General features: G+C 43.5%; 1 protein-coding gene and 1 pseudogene across 3 annotated transcripts; one reads left to right on the top strand and one right to left on the bottom strand.

Annotated features, from left to right (window-relative positions):
- The first annotated feature begins 15,960 nt into the window (after positions 1–15,960).
- LOC133916390 (uncharacterized) lies at positions 15,961–24,650 on the top strand. 3 transcript variants are annotated; one of them, XM_062360036.1, is made up of 22 exons: positions 15,962–16,375; positions 16,492–16,572; positions 16,656–17,020; positions 17,428–17,740; positions 17,865–17,936; positions 18,045–18,243; positions 18,336–18,399; positions 18,761–19,008; positions 19,099–19,186; positions 19,340–19,424; positions 19,516–19,575; positions 19,671–19,723; positions 19,889–20,025; positions 22,018–22,117; positions 22,213–22,270; positions 22,358–22,411; positions 22,500–22,718; positions 22,809–22,867; positions 22,994–23,053; positions 23,300–23,393; positions 23,914–24,054; positions 24,205–24,650. In XM_062360036.1, exons 1-22 carry the CDS (start codon positions 16,283–16,285, stop codon positions 24,277–24,279), a joined length of 2,718 nt encoding a protein of 905 aa, XP_062216020.1. In that variant the 5' UTR covers positions 15,962–16,282; the 3' UTR covers positions 24,280–24,650. The 3 variants fall into 3 exon arrangements, with proteins under 3 accessions (XP_062216021.1, XP_062216020.1, XP_062216019.1); XM_062360035.1 differs by having other exon boundaries at positions 15,963–16,375; positions 18,761–19,186; XM_062360037.1 differs by lacking the exon at positions 24,205–24,650 and having other exon boundaries at positions 15,961–16,375; positions 18,761–19,186; positions 22,994–23,048.
- Positions 24,651–25,269: 619 nt separating this feature from the next.
- On the bottom strand, positions 25,270–26,698 carry LOC133914383 (organelle RRM domain-containing protein 2, mitochondrial-like; annotated as a pseudogene).
- Positions 26,699–26,778: the final 80 nt, after the last annotated feature.

Here is a 26,778-nt window from a genome sequence, read left to right as displayed (position 1 = left end):
ACCTCTGCCCTCCACTCTCAAGCGTCCTTTGACGCCTGCTCCGTGGTTGTGCCTTGTCGATTTCGGTGACGACAATAATGGCGTGTTGGTTTGGTTGTGTACCCAGTCACTATGCGCCTGCCGGTCCATGTGGTCTTGGCCGCGGTGAGGTCCGATGAACCTTGTGTGGTGGAGCTCGACCTTGGGTGCGCAGTTGAGCAAGTGCCTTGGTCGTGGTGGTGGTGATACTCCTGTGGTGGTCATCTATGTCCCTTCTTCGTGCACATTTTTGCAGGTGGAGTTCACACCGTGTGCAGCCTGTATGCAGTGGCTAAGCCATGCTCGTAGTCTCTTTATGGTGCTCACCTCGTGTGCGTGCTTTGGCCATGGTGCGCATGGCTCGTGCACGCTTACTGCTCATGGTGACCGTGCTCATGCATTGGTTGTCTCGAGCTAGTGTTTGACGATGTCCTCCCTGGTCCAAAGCTGGGCCACTCTCGGTTGCGGTGATCCCTACTCCTCGAGTGCTAGCTGCAGTGTGCCTTGCAGCTAGTACAACGGTATTGTATCTCCGAGAACATGCACCCTGACGACCTCAACATAGAGGGGTGTCTCTATTTTCTGGGACAATACTATTGCATGCCTTGCCTTCGGCTTCTTTATCCGAACCCTCTAAATTGAGTTCCAGCCAGGGGTTTTTAGTTACACGTTCAAGTGCCAACTCGGAGATTCCGGGTTAAATCGGGAGTATTCGGATTAGGCCAGAAAAGCCTGTAACGGCTAGTTTTTTGGGAAGGGTATAAATACCCCTTCACCCCCTCCTAGCTCTCCCCACTCCTCTAGTGCTTTAACTCTTTCAAGGATTTGAGAGTTGGGTGTGATAGCGAGAAATTGAGTGCAAGTGAGCCAATTCAAATCTTAAGCACTTGAGTTCATCATTAAGCTGTCGATTCACGTTCATTACTCTTGGAACATGGAGCTCCTAGACTATTAGGCGTCGTCCGGAGAGCACCCAAGCTTGTGGAGTGCCTTAGGAAGTTTGTGAAGGTCATCCTCGCTTCCACGAGGGAAGAGGAACACTTGAGTAAGCCCAAACTCGATCGTCATGGTCGCTTGGTGAGGAATAGGGTTGAAAGAGACCTAGCTTTTTGTGAGCACCATAACGAAGACATAGGATCGTTGGATCCGAACTTCAGGAAACAAAGTCGTGTCTCCTTTGCTTTCTCGAGTTCATACTTGTTCTAGTTGGTATTTTGGGCGATTTGCCCCGATGTATGTGTTTGTGAGTTTGTGATTGCAGGTATTTGATGGAAAAGCCTCTTGAAAACCTTTGGAACCTATGGTAACGTTTAGAACCAACTAGACTTGCATAGGTGTTCTTAGTTTTCAACTTTGTGTTTCAGCCAGACTATCCGGGTTGAGCTCAGAAGTTCGGAAACCCAGAAGTTCCGGATTGAACCCAGACTATATGGATTCTATTAATCCGCTGCGAAGTTTTATTTTTTAGGAAACACCTATTCACCCCCTCTCTCTAGGCTACATCTAGTACACTCCGTCACTTATGAACTTTTTTCATGTAGTGCGAAGGTCATGGCGGATGCGAAAAGCGCTAAATGGAAGAAGCAAACCAAGCATGTCTGTCTCATATGTTGAACGTCCTATCGAACTGTCTATTTGATGTGTACTCGAGATTCATGTAAGCCAAGGACCTCTTGGAAGATATGGAGAACGAGTTCTTGGAAGTGAATAGAGGCAATGAGTCCTTCACCACTAAAAATTTCCTCAACTTCAAAATGCATGAAGGAAGGTCTGTGACAGAGCAGTTGTAGGAGCTCCAGTGTAACATCCTAGTTTTCAAACAAAATTCAAATCTCAAAATTTGTTCAATAGAAATCAGCTCAAATCTACTTTCAAATATATTTCCAAAAATCAAATCTTTCTTCTCTTCTTGGGCTCAATCCATCCTTCCTCTCAAAGCCCAACCCACCTCTTCCTTTTCTTTACCCTCGGCCAGCCCGTTTCCTTTCCTCTTCTCCCCGGCCCATCTCTCTCTTCCCTTTCTTTCACCACGGCCCAACCTAGCTAGTCCATCACCTCTTCCTTTTTTCTCCTCTTGTTCCCGCGCCTACCGCTCTCGCTTCAAGCCGCTGGTCACCAGACCCCATCACCGAGCCAACCACCACCGCCCACCTAACTCAGACATCATCGCACCACACCGCCACCAAGGTTTCCGTTCACACCACTCCTCCCACGTCGCTCCTCTCACATTCATGCATGAAGATCGTGCTCGAGAGCTCTGCTGGCCCGAGCATGCACGCGAAGAATTAGAACACCACCTCGGCTGTCAAGCCCGACTTATCCCACCCCACGTCATGTGAAGTCCGTGACACTACACCACCAGCACTGTCACCAGTTGACAAACGCACACACCGTACCGCACGCAAGCTCTACTGTGGACCCCACCGCCAGCACTGTCACTACCTCTGCCTGGCTATAAAAGCCTCGTCGTTCGCTCTTTCGCACCTCACCACCGCTCACCGAGCATGCTAAGGAAAGCTCCAGCGCTTCCCCTACTCTCTCTCTCTCTCTCTCTCTCTCTCTCTCTCTCTCTCTCTCTCTCTCTCTCTCTCTCTCTCTCTGTGTGTGTGTGTGTGTGTGTGTGTGTGTGTGTGTGTGTGTGTGTGTGTGGCTCCCCTCTCTGGTGACCACCGCCGTCAATCCGCTCCTTGGAGCCACCGCCATCCAATTGGACCTCATAGCGAGCTCCACCTAACTACCCTCCACCTCCCTAGCCCCTCTGTCTAGCCTCTCCTCTATCTCGAGCCATCATCGTGTCGTCATGGCCACCGAGTTCCATCTCCGTCGTCAACCACCGTCGGTGCCCCACCAGCCAAGCAAAGCGACGATGTGTCCCGCATCACGTACATGCTCCCAGCACCCAAAAACCTGAGCCAAGTAGCTTCTCCGTGTTTCCTCCATCAACCACTGCCTTCCCATCTCTAATGAGCAATCAGCTCTATTTCGGCCCTCGCTCGCCGATGATGTTCTTCCCAGCAGCTCCGCAGTACCACGCCAATCACCATGAGCCATCCCTTGTCCCAAACCAAGGCTGGGATCCGCCGGCAGCAAGCTCTTCGGTGATCCCCTCCATGGACCCCCTTGGCGCCACCTATCGGGACCCCGAACCCGGATTCCCTTGTACCTCCTATATCAGTCCCCGGATCAAGTAGCTGATACGCACAGAATTCAACAAAATGATATCAAATACATACTTTGAATACAAATAAGTAAAATAAATATCTGAAAAGTGAAAAGATGGTCTGGTGAACAAGAATCCACAGCAGAAGAGCCTACAGCACAGCGGAGCGAAACGAAGATGCAACCTAATGCCACAGGCAACTTGGGTGCGGACGCGACCTTAGATTTATTCTCTTTGACTTCATCTGGGTTGAGGTTCATCTCCAACTCAACAATCTGAAAGCAACAAGACTGAGTACAGAAGGTACTCAACAAGTCATATACTACTTCAAGAGGTTGATAGATGCATAATGGATGATTCAAGGATAAGGCTTTACAGCATAGTTTTGAGCGTAAAGCAGGTTTTATGCGGGTATCTAATTATATTCTCCACCGTTATCCTTTTTAAATAAATGCATCAAAGCTTTTGAAAACAGTTTTAAAAGAAACAATTGCAGGCCTCTTCTGATGGTTCTGAGTATCACCTCAAGTCCCCAACGTATTTAGAAGGTGACCTGGTAACAAAGCTTTCAAAACAGTTTTAAAACCGGGTAACAGGCTTTATCTGGGGGTTTTCGGTCCTGGGATGGGCTATACCTCACTCCACAGTCCCTTTTATCACATCTGGTGTACCTCTAGTACCACAGCTTCTGGCGGATCAAGCCAGGAACCTCATCACACGGATATCTAGTCCACACACTCACTCATCAAGACACACGCACCCGGAGTCTAGTCATCAGGGTTACTGCTTTCGCATGTCCATGACCGTGGACACGGCTATTCGAATAGATTTATACTCTGCAGAGGTTGTACAACTTTACCCGTGAGATATGCTCAGCCTCCAACCATTGCAAGCGGAGGAGCGAATCATACCGAGATCCTCCAAACACCTTTCCTGTCGGGCTTTTCTACGTGATCCATCAAGCTCTTCAGGTCTCGTATAGAGGGCAGACCCCCAATGATCAACTGGGGTGGAAACTCCTTCGCGCAGAACCTGAAGACACTTGGCTCAACATTGCCTCTCAGGCCTCCTAGTATTATGCCCAACCCAATCCGGTGAAAGAAGAGTCAAGTCCTACCCATTTAGGACGCATGTTTGCACGGGGATGGCTAAGCATGACGACGCAATGACTCAGTCCTTAACCGGCCAGAGCAGGTATCTTCTGGCAATGAACATCACAAAGGTGACTCAAGCCCCCAGGAGCATACTCGTCCAAAGTACTACTCCACCTGCTCCCACCAAAGCAGTTTTCACCTATTTTTACACATCTCCCACCATATCCCACACGATGTCAAGGATTTCACATTCATTACGGAATTCATAACCATCAAGGATTCATGGTATATGAGTTAACATTGATAATGGTAAATCTTATCTCCGAGGAGAAGTGTTTTTAAAAGCGATGTCTCCAAGGAGACATATTCCATCCTAAGCATGCTAGACATCAAGGCATCGCTCATTGTTAATATATTTAACAACAGGTATTCTTATGGTGATATGTATTCTGGATGATGACATGTAAGGCATGATAGTGTTGATAGGATTAACTACTACAAGTAGTTTGAAAGAAAATGCAATATATAGCACATGTGATAATAAGTCCGGTTTTAGTTGATCATGTATATTATTTGAAAACCATAGGTTCAATATGATCAAGGAGATAGGACTTGCCTTCCTGAAGGGTCATTTCACGATTGGTCTTGTCTCTTGAGTTTCCCGGGGTTCTTCTTCATTGCTGGATCTTGCCTTCAGTTCATTCCTCACGTTCTTGCTTAGAACCTTGACTTCGAGTCTCCGCAGATTAATGACAAAAAGCGCACAACGACTAAGCAAATGAACACCAGAACAAAACCAAATAAAATACCAAAGTGGAAGAGAACGACTGAGGGAAAACGACGAAACCTAAACCTAGCGGAAGACGATCGATAACTCTAAGCAATACGAAGCTAATATACAGAGAATAATGGGATAATCTAGTAAAGCTAGGTTAAGCTGCTAACTTAGTTGTTTTATTAACTTAAGAGAAAGCCTAAACAAATCATGATTAACTAGATGAACGTTTATTAGCTTAACTGCCGAAAGGCGACAGCTAGAGATTCTACGTGTAGGTGAGTGCGCGTGTACAGGCATGAATGTATGTGTAATACTTATGTTTATATGTATACGAACATGTATACATATATACATAAGTACAACCCTAGGGGATTAAACTATAAGTGCTTAAGTGTTGGATTAAACATTCTAATCTATAGCACTAAAACATGGTCGTTTAGTATCTATTCTTAATTACCTAGTGTTGCTTAATTACCATGCTAATTAAGTTATAACTTATTGCTATCATAAAAGCATATATTAGTTAATTAGATTAATCTATCCTTTGAATATAATTAATTAATTAGAAAAGGTTATTCAATTAATTAACTATTAGCATTTAAATTATTCTATCATTAAGTATACTAAGATTAATCCTATAGTTTAACGCATGAAATAACGATCCACTTCAATTAAAACAAAGGCAATCTTTAGTTTATTCTAATTAACAAAAGGATTAATCTAAGATTAAGCTAGTTTATCACATGCGACAATAACACAATCATAACTAAACATAGTTATCGAATTATCTAACTTGGCTCTATTTAATAAAAGACTAAGTCTAATTCTAGGTTTAAACGCTGAGACACGAAACAATTAATGAATGAGAAAATTAAATAATCTCCAAAATTTGCAAGACTTGGTAGGGATGAAGATTATGAATTTAGAGGAATATCGGCGAAAGAATCACCAAAATCGGAGTTGAAACGGAGGAGTTATGGACGTCGGAAGATTTGCCGGAAAAGAAATCTTGAAAATAGAAAAGGAGCACTGTGCCGCGGATTCGGTCCACGAGACTTGTGAACCGGAGGGGATTTGTGAGGAGGGTCTACGGTGCACCGGAATCCATGGGCTCGGTCTGTGGCTTTTGTGGACCGAGGCCGGCCCGGGTGTATGGTCCACGGTGGACCGGACTTGTGGACACGCCGGCCTGAGCAGATGGATAAGGCCGGTCGGCTGGGGGCTTTTCCCGAGCGGCAGAAGAGAGAGAGACCGGAGGGAGGGACGGCGGTGCCGGAGGAAACGACGGCGCGGAAAAGGGGGGTGGTCAGAGGAGATGAGAGAGGGAGGGAGCGGTGGAGTGGCATGGAGGTGGGGGCCGGGGCAAGTGGGCGCGTGTGGTGGTCGACGGTGCGGAGGAAGAGGCGGCCAGCGGAGTGGGATGAGGGAGCCAGAGAGGGTGGCTTGTGTGTATGTGTATGAGCGAATGGGTGGTTGCTTGCAGGGAGAGAAGGTCGGCGTCAGCGCTGCTGTGCTTGTGAGGTGTTGGTGCCGTGTGTGTGCATTAAACTTGGCAACGGGCACAGATTACCCGTGTGCCCGCGGGTAAAAAACCCGACAGGCGTGGATACAGGTGCCATTCTTCGCCCTCGGGCACGGGTGCGGATATAAGTATAAACCCAACGGGCATAAGGAAACGGGCATGAAAACATGATTGGCCTAATGGAGACAAGGCTTGGGGCAGCTAATATGCTATTGAAAGGAAAGTGGCTGCATATGCGGTGATGCGCACACATCCTCAACCTCATCGTCAAAGATGGTATGGAAGTCATTGGAACTGCCGTTGCACACATTCGAGAGAGTGTTGCCTATTGGATTGCTACACCAAAGAGGTATGAAAAGTTTGAGAAAACAGCTATAGATGAAAATGTTGAATTGGATAAGAAGTTGCACTTAGATTGCAAAACTAGATGGAACTCAACTTACATCATGCTTAAAATTGCTATCCCTTATAGGAAGATTTTTGAACGTTTGGGTGAATTTGATAGGAACTTTTTTTGCCCTCCAGAAAATGATTGGATATTTGCTACTACTGTTTGTGAGAAATTAGAATTATTCTATGAGCTCACTGTGCTATTTTCTGGGACAAAGTATGTGACAGCTAACCTTTTCTTCCCTAAAGTATGTGAGATTAAACTTAAAATCAATTCTTGGGGTCATGATGAAGATGAAACTATTAGAAAAATGTCTGATGCAATGATAGCAAAGTATGATAAGTATTGGGCTGACATCCACGGTCTTATGGCTGTTGCTGTTATTCTTGATCCACGTCTTAAGATGACAATGTTGCATGCTTGCTATATTGCCCTTTTTGGTGAAGATGCAGCTGAAAAATATGTTACAGAGGCTCATCAATTGCTAACTGATTTGATGAAACATTACCAAGTGAAAAACCAAGAGTTTGTGAGTACATCATCTAGTGGTGCTTCTTCTTCAGTTGGTGCAGCTGCTGTGTTATCAATTTTTAAAACCCTTGCTGCAAATAAGAAGACTACTAGCTTTGTTAGAAGTAAGAATGAGCTAGATCGCTATTTGGATGACAAAACTCTTCCTCATGATGAGAATGATTATTTTGATGTCCTTGGTTGGTGGAAGTTGGAGGGAACTCGATATCCCACTTTGAGACTTATTGCTCGTGACATATTGGCTATTCCAATCACCACAGTTGCTTCTGAATCAGCCTTTAGCACTAGTGGGAGGCTTTTAAGTGAGCATCGCAGCCATCTTACTCCTAGAATGTTGGAAGCTTTGATGTGTAGTCAAAGTTGGCTTCGTCACACTCTCAAAGGTAAACAAATCTGCATTTGCAATGTATTCTATTTCTAGTTTTCTACTATATAACCTGTAGATTGTTACTAATGTATATAAAACTTGATTGTAGATGAAGGTGATAGAAAGTTCAATAGCTTCTGGTCATGCCTTGAAGACATTGAAGAAGAAATGAAGGAAGAAACATGCATCACTACCGTTGACTCTGATTAGTGATCTTTATTGTGTAATTGCATTGTTGAACAATCTTATATTTTTGTATGTGATCGTTGTTGAACTTTATTGTGTGATGAACTACATGAGATGCACTAGAGTACTTGCTGACTATGTTATCTATAAACTATGTGAGATGTTATCGTTGTATTGTATCACGAGTTGGATGAATTCTTTTCATGTTTGTTATCTTTATATTCATTATTGTTCATGTATGAATTGAACTTGCATCCTAGATAAATTTGTTGTTTTCTGTATACTAGATGTCCAGATCTGCATATTGTGTTGAATGTTGATATGCACGTTGGCGGGCATACGGGTTTGCCCACGGGTGTGCCCGCGGGCACGATATACCCGCGGGTAGCGGGCACGGGCGGCATTTCCTACCCGTGGCGGGTGGCGGGCGCGGGCACGGGCACAGGAATTAACTCGCGGGCGCGGGCGTGTGTAGCCTCTGCCCGCGGGTATTTTGCCCGTTGCCAACTTTAGTGTGCATGTCTACGTGTATGTATGGTGGAGGCCTGCCTTGCAGTGGAAGGAAGAGAGGAGAAGGAGAAGATGGAGTTTTCCATCCAGTGGAAAGATCAGAGGCAGGGCATGGGAGAGGATCGGTATGAGAAAGAATAGAGAGAGTGTGAAAAGATCTGAGGAGAGAGTGTGAGGGTTGGTTTGGCTAGCTGTGAGGGTGAGAGAGATAAGAGAGAGATTAGTTGTGAGATATTTGTGTAAATGGATGTATTTGTATTTGTAAAGATTTAATTTGAATAAATTGAATTGAATCGGATTGGTGTAATTCAAAATGAGTTTGAATTAGGAAAGGATTCATGATAATTCGAATAATGGTATTCGAATTTGAATTTGGATTGCATGATCATTCAAATGAATAACTTGAGATTGAATCGATCGGTAGGCAATTCAATTTGGATTTGAATTGAAAGTTGTCATGACATTTGGATTGAGGATTCAAATATGAAATTAAAAGTTGAACTTGATTCGAATCGAACGAATTTGCGAAGTGGTTGAACTGGAGATCATTCGAGTATGGAATCGACAAAGATTTGATTGAAACTAGATTTCAATTATTCGGGATTAAATTCAATTAAGAGTGTTTGAATTAGGAAAAAGGTTTGAACTAGAAACCTCAGTATTTGAGAGAGGTTTGAATTCAAAGGAATTGAATTCAATTTGAATTTCAGCTGAAAAGAAGCTAAGAAATAGATTTGAATTCGAGAGGCATTCAAATTCATGTCTATCAAAATTAATTGGGGATTATTCAATTGAGTAATTGAATTATAGATTTGGGTTGGATTGGAAGATCGATTTTCACGGATTAATTTGGAAAAGGTAGTTACCGAAGTAACTTAAACAGATTCAAATTTGAGAGACGTTTAAATTCAAATCGCCACTCAAGGAACCATAAGAGCAAACAAACCACAAATGCATATGATTAATTCAATGCAACGATTTATTTAGAAATTAACTTGGTACTATTTGGAATACTTAGCCCAAATAATATATTTGAATATATACATGCGAGTATATATACATCAAATATATATTTCCTTGATTTTATACTAGTCTAATAATTAGAAAAAGTTTTAATTTGGAGCGAATTTTGCTATTTTCTAAAATGCTAAAATTCAGGGTGTTACACCACCGTTCCCATGCCATCCTGCCAACCCAGCAGCCTGCGTCGAGGCGTGGAAGTCACGCCAGTGCCATGTCGACTGCCACCTTAGCCCAGTCCAACTCTCGTTAGCCTAGTTAGATGCCACATCATCCGGTCCACACACCCAGTCCACCGTAGACCCTAGGCTAAAGACCCTTCGGTCCACAGACCCATGAGCCAAGTCTACGAAGTAGTAACTTTTCTCTTTTTCCTAAATATCCGATTTTGAAGAATATTCCAAGAATATTCTCCTCTTTAATTTTTCTCGAGCCTATATCTCCTCCACTAGGGCTACTCCTGGAGTACCCTAGATACGCCTAATGGTGTGGAGGTAGCTAAAAGTACTCCTCAAGTAAACTAGATACCTCTAAAAACTTATTATGCTCACAACACATTTATGAAGTTACCTCTACAAGTCTATTATACCTACGACACCATAGACTAACAGGCCAAAAGGTTACAGCTACAAAAGGTATTCGGTTTATCTTACCATTATCTCAACATATGGTAAGTACGGAAAGTGCTAGAGCTAACTGTAACAACTGACAATGCTTAATCGATGCAAGCTGTATATGGTATCCGGGACTCCTTTCCCGACCTACACCTAGCACCACCCACATCTCATCTCATTCTCACACTCATACAACCCAACATCATGATTATCTTTGTGAATAACTAAATAAGCCCTAAGCTCGCGAACGGTGGCCGAACCACCGCTTGACTTCTACCGATGACCTAAGCTTGCTAAGCACATCGCATTCATTTTACGTTTGATAATTACACGAGAGCCACCCAGGTTACAACAGATCAAGGGATAAACAAAGTCAAGGTGGCGCAGTGCAACGTTAGGATCTACCCACAAACCGACATTGACTCGCTAACATGCAAACATACATAAGCATAATTTATCATATTAATATCACGTGATCCAAAGTAATAGGTGAAGTATACTTAGATGCTTGCCTTGTTACTCAGCTTCCCAATTAGCACATACAAAGTCTTGATCACCCTCGAGCATGCCCGCGTCATGCTCCAGCTCTTTGATCTCTAAGGAAGAGCGCAAGCAATGCGTTGAGCATGAATGAGGTGTGAAAATGTATGCTGCATGATGCATGACAATTTAGGATGTAGCATAACAACAAGCTAAAAGTACAAATATATGTGAGCAAATGACGAAGTCTATGGTCTAAACAATATCGTAACTTCTGACTGGATAGGGGTCCTCAGATTGTAACTTTTGATAGACTCAGAAGTTTCAGGTCAAGGTCGGAACTTCCGGGTTAGGGCCGTATCATCTGGACTATCTTCCGTGCAGGGGCTATCGGTTAAAGGTAATTCGGACTAATTTGGAACTTTTGGACTAAGGCCAAAATTTCCGGATGGTCGGACCTCCCAGTGTGGCTCCAAGTAAGGGCTCTCAGTTTGGCTTGCTCAATTTAAATCAGAACTTCCGGGCTATACCTGAAACTTCAGGAGTGGGGGTTCTCGAGTAGTTCTAACTAGGATTACCCAAAACTTCTGGAATGTAACCCGGAACTTCCAGGTTCCTGCAGAACACGAGTTTTGCGATGGTTCGTCGACCGATTCAACTTGCATGTTGAAATCCAACCACCTAAACATGCATGGCACTAAAGTATTTGTTCTAAAATTAATTTACTCACTCCACAAACATGAATCACTAGTTCAATTTATCCGAACTTCTCACACTAGCTCCATAACCTCAAGAACGAACAAGGTGCTTCGCCACTTCAAGAACACAGCTCCTAGACGTGAATCCAACAAAACCAAACACGCGTTCTCACCAAGTGAAACATAAAGGACTTACCCAAGGTCTTGTGGAGGTTGGTGGTCGTCAGCGAAGGAGGAAAACCAGAGGAAAAGCTTGGAGAAAGGAATACAAGATGCTGCTAAAATTTCAAAATAGAGAGGTGATGAAAATTATTTGCAAATCCTCTAAATCTCCATGCATGCAAGAAAGAATTGGATGGATGGAGAGCTAAAGAGGTGGGGAACATGGTGGTGTGATATGCATACCTCAATTCTAGCTCTTGAGGTGGGATTTTGAGTGGATAGTGGAAAGGTTGAGTGAGGGAGAGGAGAGACCAGCAACTCCTTTGTGCTACTCGGTTTTGGAGTGAGAGGGAGCACGTGAGGGAGAGGGGTGGGGCTACTGCTTTGCAGCCGAGTAGGAGAGGGAGGGTGAGGTGTGGGGCCAGCTAGTGGGTCCCACATGCTATAGAGACAAGCTCAAATTTTTTGCTGCGAAAAAAAAATCTATGAGACTATGCGCAATGGTTATAACAAGATGAAGTCATTTTAAATGGATTCACCTGCTACGCCTATACGGGCCTTAAACTAAACAAAAACTCTAACGTCGGGTATTTCAAAATACTTAGCAAATACTAATCCAATATTAGAATAACAATCACTCCTCAAATATTTAACAATTAGGCATGATGCTCATGATACATGATTATGCTTAATGACATGTTTACGGATTTGGGATGTGACATGGGTAATGAATTTGTTGAGTCGCACTGCCACGACGGTGGTTTGTTACCAAACTCAGCTTGTGGGTAAAGTGTACCACTCTGCAAAGGTAAAACTATTCGAATAGGTGTGTCTACGGTCATAAACGAACTATAATTCGATCACAACAACTAGCATGTGTGTGTTTCCTTGGAGTGTGAGAGGGCAGAGTGTGCCCATTTTAGGAAATAGGACCGGCAATGTGCTGTGGGTTGCTGTAGATGGAGTGTCCGATAACATTACAACTAGGGCCCTGGTGACTTCCACCACGGCTGAACCCCCTTCATTTAATATTAATGATATAGTGTTTTCCCAAAACCCACTTTATGAAAATGAACCAATGCATATGTAACTTTGGCTTTCCGCAACATTTAAGCTTATAGCATTACCCTTGTTAATATTGTATGCATGTATTTATACCTCTTAATATAGGGCAAGGGTTAGGACTTACTGAGTACGTTTTTACTCACCATTGCTTATGATTTAAGAGGAGGATCTGAATTTCACCGACATCGATGGTGAGGCTAACGAGTAGGCTTAGTCGCGTTAGCACCCGAGTTGCCTGTGGAGTGGCGTGTTCATCATGTTGTCCCTGCTGTGCACTCAGATGTCGTGAACTTTGTTGTTCGTGCACTGGTGTGTAGTATTGTATGTTTTATTAGTTTGGTGGAGTTATTTCATTATTTCCTTTGTTGTATGAATATGATTTCACATATTGTGAGACTTTTATTTACCAGCGGCTGATTCAGGGACTGATATAATAAAGGTTTTAAGCACCAAGGATGACCCGAGGTGCTTCATCTAGCTCATTGTCAAGGACCTAATCATGTACAATTGCATCCTTCCAAATAGTTTTTTGGTGAACGCCATTCTGGCTAAGTTGGCGCCCTCATGGCGTGACTTCATGACCGCTCGTCAGCACATGAAGAAGCAAATGACACTCTCTGAACTGTCTGTTGCTATCAATATAGAGGAATGTGCAAGGGTCGGTAACAAACCATTGCCACAAGTCCAAGCTCACCTAGTGGTGAAAATATCAACCTTGAAGTCCCAAATCAGAAGCCAAAGAAGAATCAAGCTCACCCTCTCCAGAAGCCGAACAAGCCCAAAGGCAAGAAAATAAAGGAGGAGGATGCCTTTATTTGCTATGTCTATGGCACGTATGGGCACATTGCCCTGCATGTGCCGGGATAGGAAGGGCGAAGGTCTTGCTCCACATGTAGCGCTGGTCCCTACAGCTCCAACGGTTATGTACCAGATGACTTTATGACAAGTCTATTCAATGATTGGTGGATTGATTCTGGTGCTAATGTACATATATGTGATGATCCCTCTGCATTCTCTTATTTTTAGGCTAATGGTGTACCAGTAGCAGTGCTTGGGAATGGACAAGTCTACCTGAAGATGACTTTGGGCAAGACGATCGTATTGAAGGATGTGCTGTTCGTGCCAACCATGAACCGAAACCTCATCTCAATGTCACAGCTCATTCGCCATGCTCTTAAGTTAGTGTTCAAGTCCAATAAAATCATTGACAAAACTTAGTAACTTCGTAGGGAAGGCGTATGAGTCTGACTGTCTGTCTCGCATATCTATAATAAATAACTATTCATTTTCTGCTATTCATGAGTCTTGTAATAAAAATATGATGTGTGGCATTCCTGATTGTGCAACATTAATGTGAGGCCATTAAATTTAAGCAACATGAATTTGATTCATGAATATAAACCTGATGCTTCTAGATGTGAGATATGTGTGCAAGCTAATCAATCTCGTCTATCTTTCAAATCAGTAGATGAGAAAGATAAGTCACCTCTAGACCTTGTCCACTCTAATGTATGTAAAATAAATGATATAATTTCTGAAGGTGGTAAACACTATTTTCTCAAATTAATAGACGATGCAACTAGGTATTGCTACATCTATTTAATGAGAACGAAAGATGAAGTCCTAGAACTTTTCAAAATCTATGAGGTTGAATTAGAAAGCCAAATAGAAAGGAAGATTAAATGCTTAAGGTCTGATATAGGAGGATAGTATCTCTCCAACCTTTTTTCCAAATATTGTGCAGAAAGTGGGATCATTCACGAAACCACTGCCCATACTCACCCCAGTCAAACAGGGTATCCAAACGAAAGAACCGAACTGTATGCGACTTAGTTAATTCTTTATTGCAGAGTTTAGTTATGTTGGATGTATGGTGGGACGAGTCAGTTCTCACAGTATGCTATGTCCTCAACAGGGTACTTCTATGCAACCACGAGGAGATGCCATATGAAGGATTTAGAGAAAAAATGTCGAACCTTTCTCACCTTCAGATTTGATGTTGTCTTGCAAAAGTCTGTCTGTCTTTACCAAAGAAGAGAAAACTAGGAGCAAAGACCGTTGACTACATCTTTCTCGAGTACGCTACCAACAGCGTAACCTATAGATTTCTAGTGGTCAAATCTGAGACAAGCGGAGTCGCTACTAATGTCATTATGGAGTCTTATGATGCGACATTTTTTAAGACATCTTTCCAATTAAAGGAAATGAGATAGCCACTCTAGGTGGCTTGCATGAGTCATTCTCTATTCCTTCGAGTGTGTACGATTTCGCTCCTGATTTGGTGTTGAGAAGGAGTAAGAGACAAATGACCGAAAAGTTACTTGACGATGACTATATATCACTTATTTAGTGGATGAGAAACTACGATCCCAGATAGAAACATACATATCATTGGATGTGCAATCACAAGAAAAAAAAAACTAAATATACTTTCTTGTCTTTACTAGACAAGGCTGGATAAAAATAGGCAACTAGACTAAACACACTAAAAAACTTTCTGCTTGTTAGCTCAAGCGGGGAGGGGGAGGTCGGGGTAGGAGATAGAGTCGTAGAGGTGATAGGCAGAGATGGCTAAATGGGCCACTCGGGTCGGCTCAATGCGAGCCCGACTCGGCTACGACACGGTCCGAACGGTCCGGCTACTGTAACAGATGTGCCGTGCCGACCCACGTGCCTCCCCTCGGCCCACGACACGGCCCGTCAGTCACCGTGCCATGTCGGGTCGGCTCGGACACGATTACGGCTCGGTAGGCACGACAGGCACAGCGGGCACAGCTCCACGGGCGATCCAACGGCACATGGACGGCCCCTCGGCACAGCAAGCCCGTTAAAATAAAAAATAGCTACAAAATTAATATATATATATAAATAGATAAAAATATAGAAAATAGATAAAAAAAATAGCTACAAAATTATATTTATATATATATATATATTAGAAAATAGTCAGGTCCATACGTGTCGGACCGGATTGTGTCGTGCCCGTGCCGACCAGGGCTGAGTCGTGCTCGTGCCAACCCGACTCAGCCAGGCCGTGTCGTGCCGCACGCTTGACCCAGCCGTAACCTCGTGCCATGCTGGCCCATCTTGGCTCGGGCCGTGCCATGACTGCAGTATCGTGCCTTAGATCGGTCCAGTAGACATGATCCATTTAGCAGCTTTAGTGATAGATGAGGCGACGAAAGTAATGAAAAGATTATTTTATTTCTTCTGGGTCCTACCTTTAGAATTCTCAGAAAACCAGACGTTGGAGTGTTTTTCGCTAAGGCAGCAAGCACTCATGACATATCTAGCTTAGCACCCTGTGAAAAGATTTATCTTTTGGATAAAAAAAAAAACCTTGCATCGGAGACCCCTGATACACATATATCTTCCCTTGCGCGTGCCCAGGCTACGCTCGAGGGCTTCGTCACGCCCGGCGGCTACGCCGGCGCCGGCGCCGGCGCTGCCTCCTGTGGCTACCGTGGCATGTACGGCCCGATCCCATCTAGACCTCGGAACGGAAAGTCGGAAACCCCTCTTCTCGTCTTTGCTGTCGTCTGGACCAACTTCCCCCTCGAACGGCTCAGCTTTGGAACGAAACCACCTCCCCAACCGGCGATGTCGCCTCCATCCAAATTTCGGCACTGCCGGTCGTGAGGCGGGTCAATCTCGATCGGATTCCGCCGCCCGAACAGCGCGACGCGATGGCAGCGCCGAGCGTTGAGATCAGCTCCGTCCAGGACCTCCTCCCGTTCCTCCCGAGCGTCCCCGTCACGTACCGCTTCGAGAGGCACAGTATGAGTAAGCCGACCCAAAACCCACTCGACCCGGTTCGGGCGAGCCCACGCACGCACGCGCTCCCCGCCGCCGCCTCGCCTCGCTTTGGTTTTAACAGCTCCGCCACCGCGCGCAGGCCACGCTCGAGGGCTTCGTCACCGCTGGCCGCTACGCCTGCGCCTGCGCCGCCTCCGTCTCCTGCGGCTACCACCGCAAGGTCAGCTCGATCGCCAGGAACAATTTACCGGTTTTGTGGTTTTGTGCTGGAAATTGAGGGGTTTTTTTCTCCGCGCCGCCCAGGTGCTGTCGGCGCTGCAGTTCGAGAAGCACGCGGGAGTGGTGTCGAGGAACCAGAACGGCCGCATCTTCCTCCGCAACGGCAAATCGCGCTACGACCTCTTCCAGGCGCTCAGGAACGTGCCTGCCGAGGCGTTCCCTGAGGAGTTTCGGGCGGCTGGGGTGTCCATGACTGTGTACTCCGCGGAAGCGTCGCCTGCGCCGCAGGGGCCGCGTCAGGAGCAGCAGCCGGGCGCGACGGCGAGCTGGGAGACGAATGGGGTTCAGGTTGACGGCGTGACGGCGGAACCCCTTTCGGCGCCGACGCGGGAGGACGTGGAGATGCTGACCGAGGAGGAGAAGGCCAGCTTGTGTCTACTTGGTTTGAGGTGAGCGATTCCCCTGGTCGATTTGTGCTTGGAACTATCAGTGCAATGGTGTAATTTCATAGCAAAGTTCTTAAGCCCTTACTGGGACTCCTGGAGATGTGTGCGATGATAAACTGATGGAATTGGACAAGAATTTATCCAATTATCCCTTAGTAAAAACACGTAGCAGGGTTATTTCAGTCTTAATCTGCAGAATTTAGGGAGTGATTTGAGAAATGAGGAAGAACACAGGACACACGATAGGAAATTGGGATTGTTCTAGACTACTCCCCTCTCTCTGTTTTTTCTCTACTATATTGCATGGTTGTTTTACACTTAAGCCCCTACAAGGTTTTACAAACTCTTAAAAGGCCTCACTACTAATACACATAAATACACACCCGCATAATCCTTTCTTTTTTGAGCAGGGGAAGTGGTTCAGCCACTAATTTGGATCCTATGTGTGGGGTTGAAGGGCCTTCTGCTGAAGAGATCAAGGATGGGCCTTCTGCTGAAGAGATCAAGGATGCAGCAGGTGGTGACCATGCAATGCTTGATGCTGAAGAGATAAGAAATGGAGCTGGTGAGCAACCTAGGTATTATAGTTTGTCGACAATCACTCCTGTTAAAGTGCGGGTGACAGAAACAAAGTATCAGCTAGAAAGTTACCTTAAGGATGTTAGAGGATTGCTGTCCACTGGGCTTCTTGAAGGTTTCAAGGTGACCTACAAGAAAAATGAGGTTTGTGTTGTTCCTGCTGGCAGTAGGATTGTAGATTCAGCGTGGATGCTGATTGATTACATAGTTTTATAAAATATATATATATATCAAGGACGGCACATATGCTTCATTTGATGATCTTTAGGTGGAGAAAATTGGACGAATAAATGGACAAGGGTATTCTTGTGGCTGCTCGGAATGTGGTTACAGTAGCCAGGTAAGCTTTCTGTTACATTCAGTACTGCATGGAACGTAACTGTCATGCCTCTGTCTGTAAATTGTTTAAAAGTTGTACCTGACCTTGCGATGTTTGATAAAATTGTAGATTTTGAATGCATGCGAGTTTGAGCAGCATTCTGGTGAGTTATCCAACAATCAAAATGATCACATCTTCTTGGAAACTGGGATTTCTCTCTATAGGGTGGTGAAAGCACTGAAACATTATAAACTTAACGTGCTTGGGGAATTTATTGAAGAAACAATTGGTTTCCCTCCTAATATGATTGAGTATAACAAGTGGAAAGGTATTTCAGCGAATATCTTTTGTAACTTTGTGTGTTGTCCAGAACCTGCTAATCTTTCTCTTTGCATATCTTTCATCGTGTTGATAATTTAGCTTCATTTCAAAAGAGGAAAGATGATTTAGATGCTGTGGCTTCAGATCATTGTTCAACTCAAAGGTAAGTTATAGTGTATCCAAAATTACTACGAATCTTCTATAAAAATACCTATATGACATGCGTTGATATTTGCAAGAACTATGTATTTTCTATGCGTCTATGTCTACCTATTGTTCTGGGGCTTGAACTTTTGCATATGCTTGGTAAGCCCATAAACCTTGCAAGGGATGGCTTCAACCTTAATGCCATACATTTTTCAGTAAAAAATGGTACTTAACTTGGAACTAGCTATTCCTGCTACCTTTTTTTCCAGTCTTTTCACCATTTTGTGAATTATACTGCTGATTTGCTGTCAATTACATTTGAGTAATCATAATGCACCATAGACTAACTTCAGCTTTCTTTGAAACCTCACTAATAGTTCACGGGGGTCAGTTGTGGGGGAGATAGGTTGTAGTTTGACAGACTACTTGAAAGAATCTGCCAGCAGTAGCATTTCAAACCTGAATTGGAGTGCATTCAGGCGGCGGTCTGAGAGACAGTTGAAACGAGAAGGCACTGAGACTTCAACTCCAACGATGAGTGGAAGCCCTGAGAAAGGAATTTCTGACCTCTGTACTGGCACATCAAAGAAGGACACTAAAAAACCTCCTAGTGAGAACACGGCAGGTCCTCTCAGCATCGATGGTGTAAAGCCTAATTCTCCAGGACCTATTGTGGTTATACCTGACTATTCAAAACATGATCCCATAAATTTAGGGATTTCTTTATCAAGTCCAGCAACAATCACTCAAGAGCTTCCCTCAGACCACAGCATAGGCTCAAAGTCAAAAGAACCAAAAACGAGGTAAAAGGTTTAACTTACAGCATTTGCTTGACATTTGTAACATTTAGGGGATCTTTCTGCAAACAATGGAGAAAACTTGGTACTTTTACGTGGCAATTGGATTGAACCCTGATGCATAACCCATTAATCTTGTTTGTTTTCTTTTTACCTCAGGGATACTACTTTGCATCCGCTGCTTTTCAAGGAGGGTGGCCTTCCAGATAATACTCTTTTGACTTACAAGCTGAAGAACGGAGAGGTCCTCTTGATAGTTACATGAACTATATAGATAGTCTCTTTCTCACATCTGAGTAGCACTCTTACGAGCACTCATACTTCCTGTTTTATAGGCTCTAAAGCAAGGGCATAAGCGGGGGACAGGTATAGTATGTGATTGCTGCAATGAAGAGGTACCAAACTAAGCAATTGGCAAACTTTATTCTTACGGTGTATTTATTCTGCTCAAGGACCAATGGACGTTTGTGTTGTTCTTTGTTGACTCCAGTTTACTCCTTCACACTTTGAAGAACACGCTGGCATGGGGAGAAGACGGCAACCGTAAGCACAACCATTTTAGAAAGAAATTGATCCTAGCTTAAACTTTGTTACTCATAGAAGAGTTTAAAATTCAGAGTGTCGTTCATTAGAGTGCTTGTAATAATTTCGAGTCAAAAAGAGCTCTTGGGTGTTTTAGTGTGTAGTGGTGAATATTTCATGTTTCAGGTATCGTAACATTTATACTTCGGAAGGATTAACACTTCATAAGCTAGCACTGCAATTGCAAGATCGTTTGAATTCAGATGGAATCAGCAACATAACTTTTTCTGGCGTTGATGACTACCCTAACTTTACTTCTTCAGGTAACTTAATGGGTGTTATGTATGCTATGTTCATTACAACAGGTCATTTATATTTTCTATTTATTTCATTAAATAACCCGGTGCAGATTATTTTATCTGTTGCGTGTTGAGTGGCTATGGTTCATGATCTCTTCTGAATGAGTAACTACCTCACTGTGGCCTTTGTGAATGCTCTGGGCATATATTGGTTGATGCCTTTGTGTTGCCTTGTTTAAAGGAGGGTATCCTGCTGCAATAATGCACCATCAGTTCACCACTTAGGAGAGAAGATTATCCTATTTTCTGTTTTCTCTGCATTTTGACTTCTTTGATAGCTTACTATCTTTTTAGTTGTCTGTAGTCTGTAGGACCTGGTAGGTAAGAGCTTGCTTGCTTCCTTATTAATTTTTTAAGGAAAGAAACGAATCTGAATTTGCAGTCTCTCCATGTATAAAGAAAAAAGAAATTTAACTATCTATATTGTGGCAAGACCATCCCAGATTGGGCTTGAGCTTTGCCCAAGCCCATCCCGTTAACAAGCCCGAACCCAATCCAAGCCCAAGTTCAGCCCAACGTGGGAAATATTCATGATTATCAGTTGTCATATCAAATTGTTTTTACTTATCCGAATACTGCATTGTTAAGTTTGGCTCGAAGGTTTTTTGTTCAACTTTTGGTAAGAGATAGATATATATGGTTCTAACTGTTCCAGTTGATGGTTTTGTTTGTGGCCTTGGATTATTGGGTTCACTTTAGGAATTGAACTATTTTAGGACTATGAGGTTGATATCTGAGATAGAAGGAAACGCTTCAGCACAGAGGCACTGCTGGTAGTGAACTATTGGCACTGGGCATTTGCCATTTCTAATGTTGAAAACAAATAAAATATGGATGAAAGGGTAATAAGGTAATCCCCTCATGGAGGTTTCTCAAGGCGAGACTTTCGTTACTTGTGACCTGTGACCCAAACTTCTGCAGAGGGCAGGGCATGGTGAACAGCATCCCACTTCACGAGGAGAATAGTTTGGTTCTGCTAGAATCCATCCTGTGGATTGGAAAGCTTGCATTTATCCATACTCCTAGGGTCTCTTGTCTAAAAAACTTCTAGGGAGAAAAGGATGATGGGTAGTGACTAGACAGCTCGGTGATTCTTGCCCATCTTACCTGGCCATAGCGATGAAGAGGAAAGGAGTAGTGGAATAGCGCAACTTTTGGGATGGCAATGTGGTTTTCAAGCCAGGGGTCTCCTATTCTGGGTGGCTTTACTACTCCCATCATTTGTTTTACCTTCCAAGGCCATTGTTCTTGCTTTGCCAAGAGCTTGTCAAGTTGTGGTCCTATTCATTGGCTAATATCTTGAGATGAGATACCGTAGTTGTGTATATTGTTGGTTGTAGTTAGCGTTTTATCTGTGTTGGGATATAAATTTCAGATTTTCTTGTTCACTTGGAGTTTCTTTTCCTTTTGCAATCATCAGTGTCTGTTATTCTGCCTTCCGAGTTCCATTTTTCCCCCACTTAATTTGGTTTGATACAGTCTCTTCATTCAATCTATAGGGTTGTATTGCACATCCCCGATTTGTTCCTTACTATTTGGGTTTTTTTTTCACTTGAATGAATCCATTGGCTATCTAGTGTATAGAAATGCTAACTTATATTCTCTTTTCGTGCATTCATGATCAAAGTGTGTGATTTACTCGTTTGATGTACCTTCTGCTTATACAGTATACTCAATTTTAATACTAAAATATTTTCTGCTCGGTATATTAAAAAGATTCAGAATATTTGTTTGAAGAAGTGAGCAGAGTGGTTACACTTGGACTTTGCATTATCCAGTTGCAATAACTGACTTCGCTGACCGCAGGCCTTGTTTTGCTTCCTTCGTACAGATAGATTTTTGGTTGAAGGCTGTGCTGCGTAGATTTAATTGTATTACCTTTAGGCAAGGAGGGAATGGTCGTAGAGCTTTTGTGTTTGAGTAAATATTTGAGAGCCTCTTCCTGTTGTATTACAGGTTTTGGGAAAGAATCTTCTACCACCAGTGGACCTATTGTTCCCCTGAAAAGAACATTACAAGAGAGAGTGGTCGAAACAGAGAGCTGCTATTTATGTGGGTAAGATACTAAGAATAAGCATACGTTTCATTGGTAGAATTGACATGATAGGTGACCTCCTTTATATCCAAAATTGCATCTTTACATAATATCAGAGATGGCCGCACCACGATTGGAAATATCGATCCAGACATGATTGTCTTCTGCAACCAGGTCTGTTCTATTGGATGGTTATATCCTATGTATTCATTTGATAGTTAGATTTCTGGCTTGCAAGTTTTGCTTTATTACTATTTACAGTGTGAGAGACCATGCCATGTGAAGTGTTACAACAATGGACTCAAAAAAAGGAAGGTATGTGACCATTCTATTTATATATGGGGAAGGAAAGCTTATCATTGTGAAAGATATTGCTGAATGGTTATATTTATTAAACTTTCAGGGGGCTCTGAAAGTTTTGGAAGAATATATGCAATTTCGCTTCTTGTGCTGTGAAAAATGCCAATTGCTTCGTGCCCGTCTAGGCGAAGGACTGGAAAAGTGTGAAGAGATTGCCTTCCTCAGACAAATAAGGTCCAACATTTGTTGGCGAATTTTAAGTGGAATGAACACGAGCAGCAATGTACACCACTACATGCCTCAGGTCATTGATATCTTCAAAGTAAGTTCTTTTTTCAGCTGTCAATTTTGCATCTGCTTGTCAGTAGCTTCTCGGCTGCTATAGTCTCAAATTGATCTTCGTGTTTTATAGGATGCATTTGCAGAAACTACTGCCGAGCACAGTGATGTCATAGCAGATATGGTTAACGCGTAGGTTCTTGCTTATTTGCCAACTCTTAACTGTTGTATGAATAGGCACATGGATCTGCATTTTCCTGTAGTCCTTTTGTTTTCTATTAATGCCAGAGTAAATAATCGAAACTTCAATGTTTGCAGAAAAGATGTAGATGGAGAGAAGGATTTTCGAGGAATGTATTGTGCAGCATTAACTGTAAGGTGGTGCTCTTCTGGCCAGTCGTTTCATTATTATGGCATTGTGCTCGTCTGGTCTGCGCACAGTAATGCATCTGTTATGCCTTCAATCTTTGCATTTGTGTAGTTCTGCATCCAAACTTGGCAAAAAGTAGGCCAAAATAAACTGCAGATAGTTAGCTATCTGAAATCGTAATTAAAAATGCTTGTGAATTGTATTACTTTTTGTTGTTGGTATTCTTACTTTACCCCCTTTTGGTTTTATTGCAGTGCACATGTTGTGTCTGCTGCAATTCTGAAAGTGCGTACAGAAGAACTTGCAGAACTGGTTCTTATTGCTACTCGTCGTGAGTGCAGGAAGAAGGTAGAAATGGATTTGAGCCATATACTCCGTAGTGAATGTTGTCAGCTATCTGATGTAAATATAATATTGCATGTCTCACTTTTCCTCAAAAAAAAAAAAAGAGAAGAACAACAGGAGGGATGCTGTGACTACAACAGTTGAACGTCATGAGCTACTGACAATAGTACCGATTAAATATCAATAGAGCACCTGATAGGTTTCTGCTTCAGCTTTAAACAATAAATAAAGTACTTTTTAAAAAAATGGAATATGCTTTGAACATGAAGCATGAGTCATTTTGCAGATATTTTGTGCAGTGTTTTCACTTTTTGTAAATTCGTAAATACTCTTATATTTGATCACTTTTGCCTACCTTCGCTTCCTTTACTCATCTAGGAGTACATATAATCTTTTTTTTTCTTTTTAAGGTCTGACATGTGATAATGCCTTTGTTTTTTGATAATTCTGAATGAAATCACTTCAGTGATAATCTATCTGCGTGGCAAAACTGTCATTCTTACTGTTTGGTCTCTTTTTGCAGGGCTACTTTGTACTTCTCCTAAAGTCAATCGAGGAACGTTTGAGGACCTGGAACATAAACTTACTTACGGTGCCTGTTGATCCTGAAATGGCGCCAATCTGGTCTGAGAAGCTTGGGTTCACCATTTTATCAGCTGAAGAGGTAATCACATCCTCTTTGTTGCGTGTTCCTATGGTTCGTGAAATGATGAAAATGTTAAGTTTCGGAACCAAGACTAACTGAATATAACAATATTGGCATGGTTCCACTAATAACATTGTTACCGCTCTATTGTTGTTGTGCCTGTTGCAGAAGAAGTCAATGCTGGAGAGGCACCCCTTGGTGATGTTCGAGAACCTAATCTTGGTGCAGAAATCACTTGCTTGAGCAAATATAATCTTATGTTGTTTATACTATTTCAAAAAGGGAAATCGTTCTCCATGGAAGAGAAGTTCTGTGTAGCTTAGTCTTGGAGATGATTCAGATTGCTACCTTTGTAGAAAGTAGAGATTGGAGACGTAAGTTTTCTGTTTAATTTTTTTGTAACTTCTATAGAACCTAAATGAGTACTCACTCGCTGAGTCGGTTGCTGGGGCGCTGGGCGTCATTTGCCAATTGCCACACATGTTTCCAGCCTGGTGTGATGGCAGCAGGTGCCCTCACCTGTCATGTCCCAGTGCTCCCAGATGCTTTGCTTCTCTGACATGTAAAGGCAGTTCAGCCCTCGAATTTATTTTCGCTGTCTAGCCATGCCCTCCCCCCCTCCCCCGCCGGGTTCGTTGAGCTCCACTTGATAACTCCTGGGTATACTTGGATATTTACGATGTCCTTTGTAGGTTGCCGCAATGCGTGCTCATAATTGTCCCGGTCATTGTGCTGATAATCTCTCTCTGAACTGCAAGTTCCACCGATCGTGCTTGCCTTGCAAAGGTTAGTGTTCTATATTGTTCTGTACAATGTGTCCGAGTTCTCGGTTAGTAATGTTTCTACACTTCGGATCATTTCGGCATCGGTGTTTCTACACCTTAGAGAATTAGGTCTGAACACTGGTATGTGTCCTATTCGTCATCAATGTGTAAGCATGCCATATCTCTGTAGAACTTCGGATCATAGCACGTCTACACGCCAAGTTTATCTAGCCCGATAGTTCGATATCAAGGATCCAATTCGATGGTTTCATATAAGCAGTCCATAGCTCTGAACTGTAAGTTCCATTAATCTACATGACTACATCCAGTCTGGATCGATTAAACCAACGGCTGGAAGAGCTTAGCCAAATGTCTGGGTTGGCGTCTATGATAAACTGAAACAATAGGGAAGCCCTCACAGGTAAACGGATGAGCAACCATGTACACAAGATCGAATTAACATCATATATTTTGTATTCATAAGTAGCAAATTTGCAATACAAAGTCAAAAGGAAAGGAGTTCATCACCCGCTAGAACAATGAGGATGAAAATCTAAAAACACAAGGGAGACACCAAACAGATGAGAATTGTATCTTCAACTCTTCTTGCCCATATCAAATAAAACTCCTCCCTGATGTCCCTGATTAAATCCTTCGTCAAGTTTTGTGCTGTATAATGACAGTTCAATGCGACTAACCACACCAACCTACAGTCTTGTTCGTTGTGAAGCCTGCGGGTGATGAATGGGTATCCTGCTGCAGCAGGCTTTGGTTGCCTTGGTTTAGCATGGTCGACAAAAATGACCCGCCCATCCAGAAACTTGGCGTTCATCCCCTGCCGCGCATTTTCAGCCTCGTCTATGGTGGCATATCTCACGAAACCGAAACCCTTGGACCTCCCAGAAATACCATCTGTCACGACTTTCACTGCACAAAGCAATATCAGCACACTACAATTAGCAATGAGGAAAAGGATGAACAATGATCGGAACATTACTACTTGAAGCAAGGCCTTGTACCTTCAAGGAGTCTCCCGAAAGGAGCAAATGCGCCCTTTAAGCTTTTCATCTGTTGTTAGCCTTGAAAGGCCTGTGTAGAACAGCATCAAGCAGACATTATGAGCCTAAAAGCGATTTTTTTTTGGGAAACCTAAAAGCAAAAATGAACTGGGAGCTGCTACTTCCTGAGAGTTAATACTTACTGAGCACAGAATCCAACTACAACATAAATGAAATAAGACTACTTTTACAATGATACTGTACAACGCAAGCAAGGCAAACACACAAGTCAATAGGATTTAACGATGCAGGAGCTGCTGATATGGGAATGTAAATTGTAGTAGCAGATCTGAAAACTTCGATGGGATATTGGTTATCTCTAGTAGTGCATTGGACTGCTCATACAATCATTGTATAAAGGCACTGAAGTATCGACAGCTCTAATTTGCCAGGACAGTGTAAGATCACAAATTCACAGCACACACAAGCAGGCCTGATTTAAAAAAAAAATACCATGAGTTTGCGTTTCCTGAGGCTATCTTCTAACTACGGTGCGGAGGAGAATGAGTTGGGCGGGGCGGGACAGGAGAGGGGAGAGATGTTACCGCTGACGAAGAGCTTGGGGGTGAGCGGTGGCACGTTGGCGACCTCAGTGTCGTCGCTGAATATGGAGGATGGAGGAGGCGGGGTGGGTGACGGGCCGGAGGAGGAGGAGCAGAAGGTGGCACGAAATACGGAGGAGGAGGCTGGGTGGAGCTGCGGAGGAGGCGGCGGAGCAGGGCGGAGGGGAGGGCCATCGCCGGCGGCTAAAATCCTACCCGCCCCTTGCGTCTGCTTCGTTCTGGTTTTGGGTGGCGGGTGCCGTCATCCACGACTCGTGTCCTGGGTTCTCCTTGGGTGTTGGCCCTGGGCTCTGTTCAAAGCCTGACACTGACATCCGAGACCCAGAGAGAGAGCGCGCCCGTGACTGTTTGGGCTTG

The sequence above is a fragment of the Phragmites australis genome, chromosome 4 (genome assembly GCF_958298935.1).
Source record: "Phragmites australis chromosome 4, lpPhrAust1.1, whole genome shotgun sequence".
Taxonomy (NCBI): Eukaryota; Viridiplantae; Streptophyta; class Magnoliopsida; order Poales; family Poaceae; genus Phragmites; species Phragmites australis.
The sequence above is the reverse complement of the archived record's forward strand: the minus strand, read 5'-3'. Positions and strand labels throughout refer to the sequence as shown.

Excerpts from the sequence above, each read along its gene's own strand:
- LOC133916390 (XM_062360035.1), top strand. The coding sequence starts at position 16,283 with ATGGCAGCGCCGAGCGTTGAGATCAGCTCCGTCCAGGACCTCCTCCCG. Across the intron at positions 22,868-22,993 it reads ATAGCAGATATGGTTAACGC|AAAAGATGTAGATGGAGAGA; the intron begins GTAGGTTCTTGC and ends CAATGTTTGCAG. Across the intron at positions 23,054-23,299 it reads TGTGCAGCATTAACTGTAAG|TGCACATGTTGTGTCTGCTG; the intron begins GTGGTGCTCTTC and ends GTTTTATTGCAG.